The sequence below is a fragment of the Salvia miltiorrhiza genome, chromosome 2 (assembly GCF_028751815.1).
Source record: "Salvia miltiorrhiza cultivar Shanhuang (shh) chromosome 2, IMPLAD_Smil_shh, whole genome shotgun sequence".
Classification (NCBI taxonomy): domain Eukaryota; kingdom Viridiplantae; phylum Streptophyta; class Magnoliopsida; order Lamiales; family Lamiaceae; genus Salvia; species Salvia miltiorrhiza.
The window spans coordinates 1,961,621-1,982,218 of NC_080388.1; the positions used below are offsets into that span (position 1 = coordinate 1,961,621).

At 37.0% G+C, this 20,598-nt stretch overlaps 1 protein-coding gene and 1 long non-coding RNA gene across 2 annotated transcripts; one reads left to right on the forward strand and one right to left on the reverse strand.

The window, feature by feature from the left end:
- Positions 1–1,591: 1,591 nt before the first annotated feature.
- LOC131012568 (uncharacterized) lies at positions 1,592–4,749 on the reverse strand. Its single transcript, XR_009097387.1, has 3 exons — positions 3,919–4,749; positions 2,476–2,554; positions 1,592–2,336 (listed from the first exon to the last, which is right to left on the reverse strand). It is a non-coding gene; the product is annotated as an uncharacterized LOC131012568 (long non-coding RNA).
- A 14,070-nt stretch (positions 4,750–18,819) lies between these two features.
- Positions 18,820–19,971, forward strand: LOC131007591 (putative pentatricopeptide repeat-containing protein At1g12700, mitochondrial). Its single transcript, XM_057934498.1, has 4 exons — positions 18,820–19,057; positions 19,106–19,158; positions 19,278–19,533; positions 19,787–19,971. The coding sequence occupies exons 1-4, from the start codon at positions 18,820–18,822 to the stop codon at positions 19,969–19,971; spliced, it is 732 nt and encodes a 243-aa protein (XP_057790481.1).
- The last annotated feature ends 627 nt before the right edge of the window (positions 19,972–20,598 follow it).

The window sequence follows — 20,598 nt, forward strand, 5'->3', positions numbered from 1 at the left end:
GGAATATTGAAAGGACTTGATTTGACGTTGCCGGAAAGCTGAGGAAATAGTAAGACATGGCCGGTCCTCCACCATAGTCGGTCTCAAGACCGCAAAATCGTGTGCCGGAACATCGGGAGGCCTTCCAGTAGCAGTCCTAAGGGATTCGGCAAAAGTCTTCCCTTTAGGCAGCGATCCCCGCGTATGTTGTTGCTCTTCCTGTCGCGTAGTAGTATGTGTAACCTTAACAGCAGGAGTAAAGGTGGAGATCGTCTCTAAGTTGCTCCCTAAGCCCGTCCGCGAAGGGAACTCCAGCCGGGGAAAATCAGAAACAAGAGTTCCATTGATAGGAGCAGTCGTAACCCTAGAAGTAGGAGGAATTGGTGAAATCTTCTCAGAGATTCCCGCTGAGCCCGTCAGCGAAGAGAACTCCAGCCGGGGAATTTCCGAGACCAAAACTCCAGTGGGATTATTGCCCCGAACCGAAGTGGAACCAACAAGCAAGGAATCCGTGGAGGCAAAACCCTGGGGTGGCTTCTCAGATTTAGTAGCCGCCGCCGCCCGAACAGAAATAATATCCGCCGCTGAAGCCCCAGGCGGAGGTTGCGCGGCAACGTTCGCCAAAAAGAAACTCCAATCGAACACCAACTCCGACTGCGCAGCAGAGACACCATGCAACACATTCGGCAAAACCCTAGCTGCATTCGTCATGGTTGAAGCAAAAGAACTATCCAAAGTTATCAACTGAGAAACCCTAGGTATAGATTGAAAATTTGCAACATCTTGAACTTCCGGGAATAAGGAACCATCCCGAACAGCCGCCTCGTCGACGGAGTGAAGAGAAACGTCCGTCAAGAGAGCGCGCGAATTGTTATAGTCGAAATCATGGGAGGAAAACATAGCCCCGTTAGAGACAGCACGAAGGGGGAGAACCCTATCCGTCATGTGTCTTCCCAACTGAGGGAACTCGTAGATGGTAAGAGCAGACGTCCCGCCGGCCAGAGAAAACTAAAGCCGGCCGGCCTAACGGAGAGAAAGAACTGCCGCCTAGAAGGCGGCGACAGTAAACCCTAGCCGCATGTAGCTCCCTCAAAAGAGAGAGAGAGTGCAAACTCGTTATGTTCGAGTGTTTCTTAGTTAGACACATACTCTAACAATAATAGTTGGATTTTCTGTTTTAAGCCATATTGGATCTTCTATTTTCGCAATGTTAACATATGATTTGTTAAATTATGATGTCATCAAGTATAGTTGGTGTGTCTTCGGATACATGGAAATATAAAATTTGTAACAAAATATCTTGTGTGCATTGCTAATTGATTTATACTTTAAAGGCATTTAGCAAATAATAAAGTTTCAGTGTATGTTTTCAAGGTACAAAACAAAATGTCTTTCTTATTATGCTCCATATTTAAAGTGATTGAAATGAAGGGTTCTTCAATTTTTAGGTCCAATACCATCTATCATTGGGAATCTATCAAATTTGTGGTTGCTAGACCTCTCTTCCAACAAATTAAATGGCGAGCTTCCATTCTCCATCTGCAACTTGATATATCTTCTGTCACACCCCAATTCTTGAAGGAATAAATACAATCGAGGTGCAACCAATTCATGAAAATAATACAAGGGAAAATCCTTGTTGAAACCGAATAGAATGTAACAAGTTGGGCTAGGCCCCTTTAGATCACAAGTTTTGTTTCATGCTTCTGATAACCAACATTCATTAGCATAAAACTATATGTAATTTGAAATAGAATATGAAAGTCTTAACTTAGGGAAAACAAAAGACAAGATATTATTTAGTGTTACAACGGAAGTCTTAATAAGAAGTTGAACCCTAACCTCAGCTCAGTCCCGTCAGCACCGACCAGCCAACCTGAAAATAATTGAAAGTATTTTTGGGCTAAATAGTAATGTACTCAGTGGGCATGCATTTTCTGAAACATTTCATATTTTCGTAAAGACAGTTTATCCAATCATAATTGACATAACTTAGAAGGTTTTAAATTGAAAGAACTTCTAAGCATGTTAAAATAATTTCTTTCATTTGTGCGTACATGTCACACTCCCTTTCCGTTACTCGCTGTGATCCCGGACCTTTTAGCCACCGACGGATCCATTTCTCCCATTGCATTTGCCCTGAGGACGTAACTCAGACAAGTTGAATTGACCTCGAGACGCTATCCAGGCAGGCCTTACATTACATTCTTTGGAACACATCCAGCAAGCACCCTTATAACGCCTCTTAGTTAGTGCCCGATGGAGATCAAACCCACCAGGCCAGCTAACGAGTGTACACAATTCTCAAATAACGTGGTAGGCCATAAGAGAACCTCAATTGATTCGTTGTGGCGAGCCTTAAACAGAGCAGAGTGCACATAAACATTTAATTGGATAAACAGTTTGCATCTCATTGAATAAATAATTTGCATTTCATTGAAACATTTAGAGCTTAATAACTCAATCATACTTTATACATTTGGAAAGTAAGCCCACCTGGATAGGCAAAGCCTGAAGATCATACACATATAAACCTGTCTTGGGAAAGCAACGCTAATCCCCTTGGTCACAAAGCCTACAAGAAATTCTATTCTTAATAGGTCTCGTGAAGCTAACTTAAGTCGTAGTGAAAGTGCTTAACATTCTATGATTCATCACGCCGAGTTTCCAAAATTTTTAATTATAAAAATTAAAAATTGAATTCTTGAGCTAAAGACACCAACAACTTTGCTCGAGTTTTCTTTGATAATTGGATTTAATTAAAAATCAATTTAAATCATAAATACTTTTATTGAAGAAAAAAAATGCTAATGCAATTTCATGACATGCTTAAACATATAATAGGTATTTATACTTAAAATATGCACATAATAATATGATATTATTATGCAAATTATTCATTAAAATAATTATTTAAACAAATAATAGTCCAATTAATTAAACTAGGGTAGCCCAATTTAATTAATCAAGGCAGCCCAAAATAAATAAAGCAAGGGCCCAAACAAAAAAATAAGTAAGGGGCCTAACTAAGAAAATTAATTTCAACCCAAACCAAACAAAAATTCGGCCCAATTGAGAAAAATGAAACAGGCCCAACTGCTCATCAGCCCAACTCAACCCCTTTCTTCTTCTCTTCCTACCTACCGTTCACACAAACCAACAAATCTCTCTCTCTTTCTCGCCTCTTTCCCTCTCACCGCTTACGCACAGACGCACACACCAGAGATCGGTGCGGTTCCGCCCTCTTCTCCGGTGAAGAGCGCCGCCGTCAGCAACGGCCGCCGCCCTCGCTATCCCCTCTCTTCTCATCTCTCTCAAACAGATCCGCCCCCTCCCTCAAAGTTCTCAACAATGAAATCCACTCACCCTCTCATCTCTCTCAAAGCCACGCCACCCCTTCGATTCCGGCGACCGCAGCAGTAAATCCGCCACCGTCGCCGACAGCAGCGGACCCCCGCCGCTGCCTCTCTGCTCCCTCGACACAAACACAGCAACACCGCAAGCCCTCTTATCTCCTCTCTCCCGTTTTGGACAGAGCAGCGGCAAGGCCGCCTCCTGAAATCCCTAGATCCCCAAACCACTGACCCTATTCCGGCGAACGCGCCCCCACGCCGTCTCCAGTCTCCTGCTCCTGGCGACGGTAATGCGCCGCCGTGTCCCTCGATTTCAGTCTAGAAGACTCGCCCCTCTCTCGATCTTATTGACAGCAACAAGCCGCCGCGCTCCAACCCAAAAACTACCGACTCCAGGATCTCCCTCCGGCGACCGCATCAGCCGATAAGGCTAACCGCCGCCGTCGTGCTTTGAATGTTACTGAAACTTGAGATTTATGCTTTCGGAGTTTCTTTACTGGTGTTGGTGTTTTGAAGAAAAGTCTTGAGTTCTAAAGGAAAGATTGCAAAATGTATTCAAAGCATGAAGTAAAGATGAGGAGAAAACCTGAAGAATGCTTGAACTGATAAGTGTTGTACTCGCTTGAGCCTTCTTGCGAGGGAGAAGTTGATAAGTTGATGAATTGTGAAATCTATATGGAGTATAATATAAAAGACCAGTTCAACGGTCATTTTTTCCCGGCAATTTTTTTGACAGTTTTCTTCCCAAAATTTTAGGATTATTTGAACGAACGTGGGGTAGATTTTTCATGAATAAGAATTTACATCTTCGTGAAGATGCAGCAATAAATTTCCATAAACTTCCATTTCCATAAATTTCTCATTTCAACATCACAAAACGAGCAGCACACCAACAAAAAGTATCTTACAAAAAAAAAAACAAATGAGATTCAATTTAACATAAAAACCTTTTCTTGAACTCTCAAAATAAAAAAAAAAAACTTTTCTTAAATGTGCTTCTTAATGTACGATAAGAATAAGCTGTTCTGAAATAAACACATTTAACTTTTGATTTTTCTAACGAATGACAAGGTAGACGATGCAAAAAATCGAGAAAAGAAAGAACTTTCAGAAAAGTGAAAGAAGACTCGAGAAAGAAGAGCTTTCAATGAAGTGTCAGAAAGTGTAGGCCTTCCCCACAAAAAATCTCTCCTCTTTGGGTGTGACGCACTCCTTTTCGCAGCGTATAAGAAGAAATTTCGTTCTCATGGCCATCACAATTCACGTTCACTGAATTTCGTTCTCTACACCTTCGTGAATTAATTGGACCTTCTGTTTTCTTGCTCTTCTATGAAGCCTCCGAGAAGAAGAAGCGAAGGAAAACAAAAAAATAGGGAGAAAAAAGATGATGATCAGGAAAAACTATCCACATAATTGAAAAGAGAAAATGTGCATATATGGACGAAGCGGCGCTAGATAGATGATAAAAGAAACTAGGGATTTTGATTGCATATAAAATTGTTGGGCTAATTAAGTTTGGGCCTTTGGACGAGAGAAAATAATTTTGTACATTTTCAATGCTTAACAACTTATTCATGTTTTATTCGGTTTGATCTGTTTAAATTTTGCACATCTGCACACATACACGGGATATATATATTTTTTAATCTTTTGATCGGTTTGAATCATGCACACATATTAATATTATTCATCGAATTCTTAGAAAGTTAAATATGACATTATATAATTCAAATGTCATATATTATACGTGATTAATTAGCAATGTTATATATATTTATATATATATATATATGTAAATAATTATTTTCATTCAAAAATATTAAATGTAACTTTATGGTGAAGGATTTTAAATTTAGTTTTTTTTTTTCATCTTTTGATGTCTAGAAGGAATTTTATTTTTAAAATTTGTATTTAAACAAAATGACTCGATAAGTATGATTTGAATATGCATTCAAAATAATATAGATGATTTTGTAAATCTTAGAATACATATATGATAATACTTATTATAATTTATATTTGCTTTGATTTTAGATGAATTTATGTAAATATATAATTATACACATTATCAATTAAAATTAATTAATTAATTAATATTTTAATTATTCAAAATATAAATTTAAAATTAATATGTTTTCATGTTCAGGTTCTTGATTGAGTAATTGTTGTGATATATTTTATTTTTAAAATTTATTCATATTTACATAATTTTGATTATATTCAATATATATATTAATTTATTCAAAATGTAATTTATTTTGATACTCACCGTGCATCGCACGGACGGGCGTACTAGTGTGAAGTAAAGTGGAAGACTGGGCTGTGTGCTCTGCAGTGGGCAAAGAAGGGCTAATTAGGTATGGGGCTGCATAGTTGTTGTGAAAAATGTGTTTATAATAGGACAATTAAAATCTTTCAAATTGGTTCATGTAAATGTTAATTACTAAATTTTAAATAAATATGCAATGCATTAGAATTTAAATAAATAAAATGTTACAAAAGATTTTTGCAAATCACTTGTTGAAATTAAAAGAAATTCATTTTGTTGGAATTAAACTCGTACCCAAAATAGTACTATATGAGTTAGATCAGCATATGAGTTCAAATCAGGGTGCGAGTCAAAGTTTAAGTGAAGGTGTAACTTGGTTGTACGGTACAGTTGAGTGTACCCAAGTCCACCTCATTCTGTAATGCTTTTGAAACTTGAGCAAATCTTTGGTCATGTTTCATTTAAATGCAAATCACTTTAGTGGCCCCATTCCATCAATATTTATGAGAGGGTGTATTTTTGAGTCTATCAATTTGAGTGTCAATAAATTGCAAGGAAATTTGCCTATACGTGTGTTCATATAAGATATGTGATTTGTCTAATTCCTTTGTCACTCCATGTGCAATATGAAATAGAAAAGGACGACTTCTCTAATTTTGAATCTTTGATTTCTCAACTTGCTAGGTTGTTCTCATTTAATTAACTCGTGCTTAATTTACTAAATACTTTAACAATAGTTAGATTTGTTGTTTCCAACCATATTGTAACTCTATTAATTTTAAGGATCAATGTTAGCAAATGCTATATTAAATTAAGATGCCATTGAATGTATGAGATATGCATGGGTGATATAAGAATAGAAGAGGTAATTTAATTTCTATCAAAATACTTCACGTGCATAAAATGTATTTCTTCATTGTCGTGTTTTTTTTTTTTATGTATCCAGATTGTCTCTAAAGCAATATCTATGTTCAGCTGCTGCATGGCGCTCGTTTATGTAAAACGGCCCCGAGTGTTAGTCATCTACTCTTTGCAGATGACTGTATAATCTTTGGCAGGGGAAATGAAACAGAAATAGAGGCTGTGAAGAGCATCATCAGCGCGTATGAAGGGGTTTCGGGACAACTTGTGAACCTTGAGAAATCTTCTTTTGCGTTTAGTAGAGGTGTGGCTGAGGAGAGGCAGGTGGCGCTTGCTGGTCAGTTGGGAGTCCAGAGAGCGGGTCAAAGAACTACTTACTTAGGTATTCATAGTATGGTGGGCCGTTTGAAAAATGAGATCTTCCAGATGTTAGTGGACAGGACCCGCAAGAAGACTAAAGATTGGAAGCGGAGATTTCTTTCGGGCGCAGGGAAAATGGTGCTAATCCAATCGGTTTTACAGTCCATTCCTTCGTATATTATGAGTTGCTTTGCTCTGCCGGCTCAGATTTGTCAACGTCTAAATAGTGTGGCGGCGAGTTTCTTCTGGGGTCAAAAAAATGAAAAGCGACGTATCCACTGGAGGAGTTGGCATAAGTTGTGCACATCGAAGGGAAAAGGAGGTTTGGGTTTTAGAGACATCTCCCTCTTTAATCAAGCCATGCTCGCTAAGCAAGCGTGGCGCTTTCTTATTAATGACAACACTCTTCTTGCCCGGTCTTTGAAGGTGAGATATTTCCTGAGGAATGATCTGCTTTTGGCTAGTAATGCACACAACCCATCCTATGCATGGAAAATCATACTAGTAGGCCATGATTTACTCGTGAAAGGTATTGCTTGGAAACTTGGTAATGGAGCACGTATTAAGATTGGAGTGGATTCGTGGATACCTGAGGGGAATGGACAGTACTCAGCGGCAAAAGTGGCGGATAGGCATGAAAATTTGAAAGCTATGGAGCTGTTGGAAGAAGAGCAGAATTCGTGGAATGAAAGCATCCTTGTTGATATCCTGCAACCTTGTGATCGTTGGAAAGTTCAAGCACAGTTCCGGATTAATCCAATGGAGAATGATAGGTCGTTCTGGCCTTGGGGTAAATCTAATATGTACTCGGTGAAATCTGGATATAAGTTGGCCCTTGATCTGAAGCAGCGGGCTGAGGCTTCGTCTTCTAACCCCTGGAGTTCCCTTCCAGCTTGGGTTTGGAGTCTTGATGTTATCCTAAAAGTGAAAATGTTCATGTGGAGATGTTTAGTGAACGCGCTACCCACGACTGAAGCACTTAAAAGCAGAGGCATTGATGTTGACTGTTTATGCCAAAGATGTGGAGTTGGAGAAGAATCGTTAGAGCATGCTTTGCGGGATTGTGGCTGGGTTAGTACTCTGTGGGCTATCTCTCCTCTTCGACTTCAACCTTTGAGTCAGGGAGAGTCTTGCTCGATTTTGGATTGGTTCGAGAAAATTAGAAGTGTTCCTCAACGAGAGGTTCATGCCTTATTCGCAACGCTCGCTTGGTCGACTTGGTATGCTCGGAACTTATTAGTTTTTCAACAAAGGGAGCTCTCTCATATGGACTGTCTCGGCATTGCAAACAGGGCGCTTTGTTCGAATCCGGTTAGTGTTCAAACACAGCAGCAGCAGGCAACTCATTTGGATTGTAATGGAGCAGATTTGTTCAAAATCTCTTCGGATGTTGCTGTTGATCAGAGCAAGGGGATTGGAATTGGCGCGGTTCTTTTTACTGGGGATGGACTGGTGGTGGGGTGCAGATACGGTTTTAAACAATGAGTATTTACGGTTGTGGAGGGTGAAGCTTTGGCCATGGTTGAAGGTCTCAAACTTTGCCATGAGCGTGGCTCGACAAATATCATTGCTGAAACGGACTGTCAACAATTATTTTGGCTGCTTCAACGTCAAGAAACAGACCTCTCCTATTTGGGTGATACTTTGAGTGAGATTTCTGAGATGAAACGGAATTTCCAAAGCCTTGCTTTCAGCTGGACTCCGAGGGAGGGAAACGCCATTGCTGATAGATTAGCTTCTATTGCTCTTAGCTCTTTTTCGCCCCTGTCTTCTTCTTTGGGATTACCCTTTGATGTGAACTCTGCTCCTTCATTTTAATGCATTATTTGGTTTGGGTCTCAAAAAAAATATATATATATATATCTATGTTGTCTTCTCAAACTTTCATGTACAATACCATCGATTATTGGAAATTTACCAAATTTATATTCATTACAATTCTCTTCCAATAAATTAAATGGTGAGCTTTCATTCTCCATCTGCAACTTCACATCCCTTGGTGTTCTTCTACTCTCAAATAAGTGAATAACAGTTTGGAAGGATCAAGAAATTCTTGAAATATTTTTGAGGTAAAGACCCCACAAATTCGTTCTCTGATATATCTAAAACTTGCAACTTAGAGAATGGAAGGCTGCTTCGTGAAGCCAACGATATGTTACCATCAAACTTGTTAGACTTCAAGACGAGCACTCAAAGCTCAGGAAGACCTTCCATCCAAAATGGAAATTCATCTTGTATTCTATTATTTCCAACGTCTAGACCCTTCAAAGTTTTGCAATTGATTAAGGATTTAGGTAATCTTCCTTGCAATTTATTACCACTCAAATTGATGGACTGAAGACTACACCCTTCGATAAATATTGATGGAATGGGGCCACTAAAGTTATTTGCATTTAAATGAAATATGGACAACGATTTGCTCAAGTTTCGAAAGCATTGTGGAATTCTGCTTTCCCATATTCTTAGAAGGATGAATTGGTTAGGAGCTTCCTTAGCTCGTCTGTAGCTCTGAGGAAGAGGAACATTTCTTCTTTCCATCAATTTTCGCTTCTGAATTTCTTCCATATCATGATCTCTAGACTCTTCTGAAGTGTTGTCTTCATAAGTGTCAGTTATTTCCTTGATCATGATATTTTTTCCTTTATCGGCAGGAGCCACCTTTCCTCCGATGCTTTCCACAAGAGCTTTTGAAGGAAAGTTAGTTATCATGGGAGATTTCATCATACAGTCTTTGACTGTTTCCTCCAATTTGTGATTGAGCCTCTTGATTTCATGAGATGCTCTGTCATATTCTGAGTAGGAATTTTGAGCTTTTCTTTCAGTCGACTGTTCTCCATGATCAGTCCATCAAGACAAGTTTCATCTGAAAAGTAGATGATCGTCTGATTCTTGATTCGTTCTTCATTGATCTCCTTTTCCATTTTCTGATTCTGCATGAGAAGATCTTCGAACATTTTCCTTAACTGAAAGTGATCAGTCATGAGCTGATCGAACTCTTCAGTTTCATCAACTGAGCTATCTCCAAATTCTGAGTGGTCTCCTATGAGCAACAAGGAGTTATCAGAATAAGAAGTTTTTGAATAAGAGTTTACCTCTGGCCCATTCATTCCGTTGTTGTAGCTGTTGTCGGCCACGTTTTCGGTGTCGTTGGCCATGAGGACTTGGCTCTCATCATCTGAGCTGGTGGAGTTGAAGGCAGATGATTCTGATGCATATTCGGAAGATCCTGCATCGTCAGCAACCATCACTTTCTTCTTCGCATATTTGCGTTCTCTCCTAGCTTTCATCTCTTTGCGCTCAGACTGCGACACTTCAGGGCATTCAGATCGATAGTGCCATTTCTTCTTGCATTCATAGCATTCCACATCTTTTAGATCAATAGCGGTTGACTTTCTTTCTTCGCTTCTATCAGTGCAATATCTGGACTTGCTTTCTCTTTCTTTTCCTGCTGCTTGTGGAACTTCCTGTACTTGCGGAATTTAGATTTCATCTTGTTGAATCTTTCAGTCAATAGAGCATATTGACTAAAGAAGTCTTCTGGTTTGAGTTCCGCTGGTTCCTTTGACTGCTTCTTGTTTTCTTTTGCTAAAACTTTCAGCGCTAGCTGCTCCTTTTGAGGCTGATGGAACCTCTTCATCTGATCCTCCAGCTTTCTTTGTTTCAAGGTTTCTCTGGATGTCGAACTCATTCGCCACGAGATCAGAGAAAAGCTTGTTCGTTGGGAGCTGATTGAATCCTAGCTTGTTCTGATGAGCAACTGCGTAGATCTGCCAATCTTCTCGCAGAAGTGCTCGTAGAATCTTTAAGTTGATCTCTCGTTGAGTGTACTTGTCCTTCAAGATGGATTGAACTTCGTTCAGGATCTGGTTGAATCTGAGTTCCATCTCGTCGACTGATTCATTTTTTAGCATGACGAAGGAGTCGAATTTTTGACAAGCTATTGATAACTTGTTCTCCTTTGTCTCCTCTGATCCGATGCACATTCCTTCAAGAATGTCCCACATCTCCTTTGCAGTCCTGCACTTGATGATCTTGGTGACGTGCTTGTCTGGAACTGTGCCGGAGATGATGCTTTTGGCGAGGTTGTCGAGCTCATCTTGCTTCTTTTCTTCCGTGGTGAAGTCAACTTTTGATCTGATCTGGACTTCATCAAAAGGATCTCTAGTTGTGTCTAGAGGAACCTTTTTTATCACCTCTGTGATGATGATGGGTCCTTTGGTGATGAGTTCCCACATTCGGCAATGTTGGGCGGTAAGGAAGCTTTCAAGTCGAAACTTTCGTATGCCGTATTTTTCAATAATAAACATAGGTAGTGAGGATACTCTGCTGTGGTTAGTCTCCATAGAAAGGGAAAATAGAATACAACAGATAAGAAAAGCAGTAAGCACTTTTTGAAAAAGAAAGGTTTTCGAGACCTTTAAGGAAGAGGATCTAGTTCTTTAGAACCTAATCAAAGTAAAATTGTTCTTGCGAACAACCTGCTCTGATACCAATTGTTAGGTCCGGACGGTCTCGAATAGGTGTATGGGGGGGGGAATACACCTATGGGCTATTTTTTTCTTTTCTTAGTGAAAACGAAACTTCAAATACAAACTGACTCAACCTGTTTACTGAAAAGAATTTTGTCAAAACATGGTTGACGACTGATACTGAATACTCTTCAGTAAGGAGTTATCAGTTAAGTCAAAGACTTTAATTGATACAAGTAAGGCTTCAGTCGAGTTTGATAAACAGAGATATGTTATGAATCTTACTGACTATCAGAAGATAGATCAGTTAGACTGATAACACACGCAGCGGAAAACTTTTATTTCGTAATAGCCTGTGAAATTAATCACGTTGTCAATCAGGTAAGTTTCTCTTTGCAATTAATCAGTTTTCAGTTTATGAAGGTAAAATCACAAGTAAATATGTAAGTACTGAAAGCTGTAAATAACACAGAGATTTTTACGTGGTTCGGAAAACACTTCATACATCCATGGTCAGTTGATCAGACCAACAACTTCATTGGGCAAGTGCTTACGGGTGCACTGCAAACCGATGCGTGTGTTTACGGGTGTACAGCAAACCTGAACGTGTGCTTGCGGCTGCACACAAACTGAGACAACTAAAGATCTTATCTTCAGTACCAACCTTACGAGTTGGATTTCTCACTCCTAGCACACACTGGGCACTAGGACCTCACGGAGACAGAACATTGGTCTGAACTCTTTTTTGACACAAACACTCAATTCGGTTGATTGAAGAGAGGTTTGAAAACTTGCCAACTAGACCACAAAGAACAAGTTCTTTGCAGTTAGTTTTACCTAGGCTTTGGATATACAGAGTTTGCCTAAGGTGTAAGAGAATGTATGTAATCAGCAGTGACTGATTTTTGGCTTTGTGATTCTCTTCTTCAATTCAAACTTTGGGGAGGCTTGGTTTTGCTGAGTAACGAATTCGGCAGCGTTTCAGCTTATGTTGTTGAATCGGTGAAGATTGAAGTGATCCTCGAGCGCTATTTATTGGAAACATCTTGAATAGATCCGTTGGCGGAGATGGTCTTCAAGATTTCTTCCATTAGAGAGTAATTTGAACTTGGGCTAAGACTTTAATCTTCGAGGTTCCTTGTTTGGTGAGAACGACTACTTTGAAGAGCAGGAGATGCGACATCTCTGAAAATGTAATGACCGAAAAGGAATGGCCTCTGCAGAGAAATGACGATTTTGAAATCTCTGCATTTAATGCGGCTGTACTTCTGGAGTGCGTGGCTTCCTTTGAACGTTGGAGGTTCAGTCCGAGGAAGAATGTTTAACTGATACTTGACTTTAGTATCAGTCCGCTGAATTCACGTGGCGCGTATTAAATAATCAGTCGAAACTGATCCTTCGACTGATAAGTCAAATATCAGTATTTGACTTTGCCTTAATCGTTATGTCAGTTGGCATCTTCAGTCTTCAATCTTCAGTCCTTCGTTCTTCAGTCTTCAGTCTTAAGAACAACAACTAAACTAGAGAAAGAACTCTAACACTTGAGTTTGAGCAGTTCTAGTCTATTACAATTGAAACCTATTAATTTTGGTATCATCAAAACTAGGATTATGATATTTCATTAAGTTCCCAACAATTTAAAAATCACTTTTTAATTGAATTTGAGATGAATATGAGTATATAAATTATATATGGATATAAATATATAAATTTGTAATAATTTATATTTATAAAATTAAACAGGTTGGGGTCATTAATCAAATTTAAGACAAGTACGGGTATATACATTTTAGACGGATACGGACATTTATCGACATACCTTCGTGGATTATTTAAATTATTTGGGTATGATTAATATACATTCTTGACGGATACAAACATTTAGCAAAATATGCCTAGATGATTTTTTTTTTCTAATTTTTTAATTTCTTATTTTAGTATTATTAATGTTTATTCTATAATATTCGAGTCTCTATTGAGACGGATAACCAATTATTGTGACAAATTATAGTATTTATATATTTAAAATATATGTGGATAGTTAACATGTATTACTATACATTTTTGTTATTAGAACGAGTAGTAAAATAGTTATTTATATATTAAATTTAAATGTATCGTTCTGATAAAAAAATTGTCTCGTTTATTATAACTATAAATCCAACTAAAGTAATTATCAGTCGAATTTCAACGAATTACATACTGATAATATGTATATACATAATGCCTTTTAATTTTAAATCGCCTAATTGATTTTTAAAAATTAATTTTTTTATTAATTCTATAATTTATTGACTATTTGCCTCTATTACATATTTTTTGAAGTGCCAAGATTTATTAAATTTATTTCATTTATACACTATAAATTTGGCAAACAAATTATCCTTTTTAAATCTTTAAAACATCAACAAAGAGCGTCACTTTCAGTTTTCGTTATATGTTATAGGACTAAATAGTTTTAGAGTGGATTTTTAAAATGGCCACTTTCATATTGTAAAGATAAAAAAATGTCCACTAAAATAAAAAACTTAAAAAATGTCCACTGTTACCAAAATACCCTTCACATTAAAAATTAAAAAAATGTCCACTTTACATCAACCCTTTAAAAAATCCCGCAATTCACAATCAGTGTGAATTCACAACCAAAATTTGGTTGTGAATTCACACTGATTGTGAATTGAGAATTCATAACCAGTCGAATTCACAACCAGAATTTTTTGTTTGTGAATTCACAACTAGTCGAATTCACAGCCAAAATTTAATTCACAACCAGTCGAATTCACAACCAAAATTTAATTCACAACTAGAATTTTTTGGTTGTGAATTCACAACAAATGAATTCACAACCAAAATTTAATTCACAACCAGATTTATGTTGGTTGTGAATTCACAATCAGTCGAATTCACAACCTGAATTTAATTCACAACTAGAATTTATTTTGGTTGTGAATTCAAGTAGTTGTGAATTTGAGTTTTTAAAGTTTGAATTCACAATTAAAACTGTAATTTATTTTGATTGTGAATTTATAAATTTGGTTGTGAATTCATAAATGTGATCGTGAATTCAAGAACATTAAATTGTGAATTCATAAATTTGGTTGTGAATTATAGTTTTAGTTATAAAAATATATGACACATGGATTGGCATCCCATAAAAATATACATTTTCAATACATCTCAATCCCCATTACACATACAAATAAAAAATAATTAAAAAAATTACAAATCAATCCACAATCTGATTAAATAAAAAACTGTACAAGTACTTAACCAATTAAAACGTAGTAATTTCATCCAATTTTCCCCCAAGTTTGCAACAAGAACAAAATTATTGATATATTCATGGAGAATGGAACAAATACGTGAAAACATGTATAGATATATTCAATTATTGAACAAAGCAATATCTGATTTATTTGAAGAAATCATTTGCTTGCATTAATTTGAATCGCACAATGCTTCAATTTGAATCACACAAAATCGAACAAGGAAAAACACAATCAGCCAACCACCCTCGTCAACAGTTAGCGTGCTTTCACTATTCCTCTCCTCATATTGAAGATTGAAGAGTACTAATATACACCAAAATTAACCTGCAAATCTCCTTCGCCAATGACCTCCAAATCTCATCAATCGACGAGCTTTATGCCAACGGAAAAAATCCTCCCCATTCAGAAAAATTCCCAGCGGTGGTTGTGTATCACCGCGAATTCCTGCTCTTCCTTATATCTAATAAATCCGATCGGGAAATTGGATTTGAAGTAGAGCAATTGACGGAGGCAGCGCGAGGCAGAGATGACAGCACGGAACCGCTCTAGATTAGGCGGAGGAGAGGTTGGCGCGGATGAAGATCTCGTAGGCGGAGATCGACCATGAGAAAGAGATAGAGCCAGATCTGCGGCGTCTTCTCCTCAGAAATTAGGGTTTCAGGCGGTCGATCGACGGCGCGGCAGTTACTGATTCGGAATTAATTTAGCAGTCTGGCAATCGATGTGGAAGATGTGACTGCAATTCGGAATCGTGCGCAGCTTCCCTCCTCGCTGGAATTCGTTCAAGCAAACCGCGCAATCGCGAGATTGAGATTGAGATTTCGCGGCGTCGGAGAAGGCTTCGCTCCCAAACTTGAAGATCGGGATGGATCTGATGGCGGCCTCGTTGAGGTCGCAGTTCTCGAGCGGCGGGAAATAGGCAGCAGCAGGAGAAGCGGGTGTTCCTCCGCCGCGCGCCGCCGCGAGAAGGAGAAGCGGCGCAGCAGGTCGATGCGGTGCCAGTTGAGGCAGCATTTGATGTCCACCTCCCCCGGCTCTGCTGACGGTGGCTTCCTCCGCCGCATCTGCCCGCGCCTCGCCGCCTTGTTTGACCTGGTCCGCCGCAGCGTCGCTCGAGTGGAGAGAGAGAAGAGAATGGGGGAGAGAATGCGTTGAGAGAGAAAGAGGAGAGAGAGAATGAGAGAAAAATGGTTAATTTTTATGTTTTTAATGTTAAGGGCATTTCTGTCTTTTCAATCAAAAAGTGGACAGTTTTTATTATTTTTATCTTAGTGGACAATTTTTATCTTTACAATATGAAAGTGGATAGTTTTATATATTTACTCTTAGTTTTATTTGGTATGTTATTTTGATTTTAATTGAATTATCTTTAATTTGGTTAATGTATCTTTTTTGCCTATATTATATCATTATCTCTTTTGTTAAAAATTACACTAATTCAAAAAAAAAACATATATATTTATGTAAAAATAATTTAAATAGCTAAATGGAATTAACAAATGAAATTGGATTAAAAAAAAGTGAAGAAAACCGAAAAAAAAATAAGACGCAAAAATATTGAGAGAGGGACAGAATAATTTGGAAACAATTTGCAATCTCTTCCTTAATTATCATTAAAGTTAATTAAGTAAAATGCTAATTACGTTATATTAATAATTATAAGTTTTTTAGCTGCATTGCCCCAATTATATATATTGGAGGAACAAATAATGTTTTTTCATTTTTTTTAAACTTCTATTACTTTATGTCACTATTATATAGGCAAATTTGTCTTTTCATTATAAAATGGCTACTTTTCATATGTTTTTATACTTGTAGTTTTAAAGGAATGTGTATTTATATATTTGGCTAGTCATATGTATTAGCACAAAAAAAAACATATGAAGTTTTTTCTCAATCTTGCCATTTTTGCTATCTTCGCAACCAACATCATTTTAGTAACGGGGAATTTGGTCACGTAGGATTTTGATTACCACTCATAACTAGCAAATGGGCCGAGTTGGGCCAGCTCGACCCAGCCCATCGAGCTTTGGAATACTACCAGGGTGGGCGGAAATTTGATTGGGCCGCAAATTAATTAGCAAGGCCAGCCTTGCCCCTCTTCTCCGAAAAAAATTCCATAAATTAATTGGACAATCTATAATGTATGAGTTTGTTTTCTAGGGTTGACAAATTAAAGTTGCCATTTATTATTATTTTATTTTATTTTTTTACTTGCTTTCTTGAATTGTTTCCCTCAATTTTTTTGAGTTAGGAGATAGGAGGCTTGAGATTCGCAGGCAGTACAATATATTCTTATTCTTACAAAGTTTGAATACTTTAAGAATGCGTTCTCTTTGGTTGTAAATTTATCATGAGAAAAATAAGGATAAAAAAAATTTCATTCTTTAAATCCTTCATCTCTTTTCCCTCATATTCTACAAAATAGAATATTCATCCCTCATTTTCACTACAAAAGAAGCATAATATTATCCATCCATTTTTGGTGTGATAATATTATCTCTCCTTTGTAGTGAAAATGAAGAATGAGTAAGGGTCAAATTCTATTTTGTATGAAATGAGGGGGAAAAAAAAAGGAAAGATTTAAAGATTTAAAGTTTGTTTATCCCTTATTTTCCCATGATAAATTTATAACCAAAGAGAAAGCGAAAATGTTTGGTTATAAAATTGTATTACAAAATCCGCAAAATATTTACTTGGTCAAATACATTGAACTCAGAGCAGCGCAAAATCATAAAGGATTAAATTTGTGGAATTATCTAATGCAAATTTTGATTTTTAAATTTCATTTCACTAAAATAGACTATTGAATGGAATAGATTTAACATAAAAAAATTATAATATTTATTTTAGATCGGCCTAAATTAGATGTCTTATGAAATACTTATTTTGTCCCTTAAAATTGTGGTGCAATAGAGATGACACGCGTTTTTAGAAAAAAAGTGTGGTAATTGTGTTTTGAGTAGAAATTGACTTCCACACATTTTGTAAATAGTGAGTGAGGATAAGGTTTTTCATTAGATATAAGTTTGTGAGACTATTTCCGAATAAGAAAAGACCATAATTTTCAAAGATGTAATAATATGGTAATAAGACCACAAATTTTCTGTGATGTATGGATTATTTATCTAAGCAAAGTACTACCCACAAAATTTTAAAAGAGAAACTATAATATTTATTTGAAATTAATATAAATTAGATGTTTGTAGTTGCAACTAGTCACTGCAAAAACAAACAAAATATATAATGAATTAAAGAATACTCCCCCCGTCCATAAAAAATATTCCTAGTAAGGGACGACAGGGATTTTAATAAGAATGATTATTGTATTGTGAGTGGAGAAAGAGCTCCACTTAAAAAGTAATGTTTATAATGATAATTAATTGTATTGTAACTGGAATATGACCCACCGTAAAAGACTAATTTTTGTGGACATCCCAAAATGGCAAAAAGAGACTATTTTTTGTGGACGAGGGGGGAGTATCAATATTCAATAATGACTTCAACTTGCAAAGTTTGAATAAATAATTAAATTTGTAATTATCTCATAATCACTCGAAAATTCCATCATACACCGCGTTAGTTGTTGTGTCATGCATATGGCCACTCTCATCACATAATACAATCTTTAGACCTCATTTTCTAGTCTCTTGAAATTGCCACATATAGTTGTCTATGACTAAACACAAATTTCTACCAAAGATTGTTAGAAACAATTGATAGAGTTGAGGTACATGCAAGGGAGGACTATTGAGCCAAATATGCTCAAAATTCTGACGGAGCTTCGATGTGAGTACGAGAAGCTACTTGATGCCTCACCGTTGCCCTCGTGATAAGTAGGAAGTGATGAGAGAAATGGAAGAAATGCAATAATATTTATATACTAATGTAATCAATATTGAGCTTTAACCTTTTGTAGGGAATTATGGTAAAAAGACGTGAAACTTCATCGACTTGCCGCTTTTGCAATACTCGCGCATCAAGTTAGTGTAGCTTATGATATCGGGCTTAATTCGAGAGTTCACTGTAAATTGGAAAATGTGTCCGACATTGTCAATGCTTACGATGTAGTCATTGATTGTCTATGCAATTGTGTGAGCACGATGAACATACGTATAGTACTATGATTAATGGGTTATGCAAAGCTGGAGGTAATCTCGAGGCAATTGATTTGCTCTGCTTATTGAAAAAGAAAGGGGAATCTGCAAACCCAATGTCTATGCTTAGCAGTCATTGATGGTCTATGCAATGATAGAAAGATGGACGGTGCTCTCCAACTCTTCTCCTCTTTGGGTGATAAGGAGATTTCACCTGATGTTGTGACATATAATTCAATAATTGATGGGTTGTGCAATATGAGAAGAATGGATGAGGCTAAAGACATTTTGAAGAAGATGATTGCTAATGATGTCTGCCCAAATGTGTGGACGTGTAGTATCTTGTGGATGCTTGGTGCAGAGATGGAAATGTGGAAGAGGCTGAGCATATTGATGCTTGGTATGCAAGGAAAAATGGATGAAGCCGAACGCATTTTCTGATTGGCAGTGAATTTTGGAATCAAGTCTAATATCATAAGCTACAAATTTCTTGATGAGTGGGTATTGCAAAAGGGGGCAAGTCGATGAAGTTTCATGTCTTTTTACCATAATTTCCCACAGAAGATTGGAGTGCAAGGTGGTTTCTTATAGCATAATGCTACATGCCTTATTTCTTGAAGGAATGTGAAGATGACTTGAAGTTGTGTAAAGAGATGGAAGCTCTACAAGTCTCTGCTCATATAATGACTTCTAGTATCTTGTTGGATGGTTTGTACAGAGCTCATTGCATTGCTGAAGCATTTTTTATGTTGCATACCATGGAAGATAAAGACATCATTCCCAACATAGTAACATACAATATTCTCATTGAGGGATTGTGCAATGATAATAAAGTCAAAGAAGCAAAAGATTTGTTCAATGAGCTTCTATCTAAAGGTACGTAGCACGACTCTGTAACATATAAATCCTTGTCAGTGCACTTTGTGAATAAGGGCAGATAGAGGAGGCTAACGTTCTGTTCCGTGAGTCCCCCATCCAAAAGTATGCAGCCCTGCGTCATAACATATACAATTCTTATCAGTGCACTTTACGAGGAACGATAGGTAGAGGATGCTAAGAATTTGGCGCAAATGGTAAACAACGGTTGCTTGCCTAATAGTGTGACATACAATTAATGTTTTTGTTTGAGGTCTTCTCAAAAGGAACAAGATGCATGATGCATTACCAATGTTGGAAGAGATGGATTCCAGGGGATTCACACTTGACAAAATTGCATATTCGATGTTGATTGAACATGTACAAAGAGAAGGTAGAGATATTGTTTTATTTGATAAGGTTAAGAAACTCGTACCAAAGGACTTCAATTCTAGTTAGGTGTTAAGTTGTGTTTGAAGGTCAAGAATTATTTTAATAGAAATTAAGGGGAAAGTACAATTGCTTGTTTGTTTATTTAATCTCTATTTTATGATTATTTAAAATGCTTCAATTGTGTAGTTGTGATGTTTCTTCAATAAATCTGCAAATTGAAGGTCTAGATTGTCTCATGTTTTACTACATTAATGTAGAAAAATAATCGCCACTAGATGCATATAATAAAGTGTCTCTGTCTCTTTCACTCTCTCTCTCTATCTCACCTATGACACACACATTTGCCATTTTGGAACTAAAATTTTCGAGAATTCAAGAGATTTTTAATGGACGAGAGAGAGAGAGAGATAGATGTTATTGCTGAGCTCTATCTGTGTGTTGTGTTGATGATAAAATCTCTATTTTTTTTTTATGATTTTTCCAAAAATTAAGGGAAATGTACACGTGCTTAAATTATTTGTTTAATCTCTATGTTTTGATGATTTTAAATGCTTCAATTGTGTGGTTATGATGTTTCTTCAAAGTCTGCAAACGGAAGGTAAAGTCACATGTTTTAATAAAACATATCATTACATAATACGATTTGAGATTGATGCAGTTGATACAATCCCAGCATAAGCATGGACGAGATCA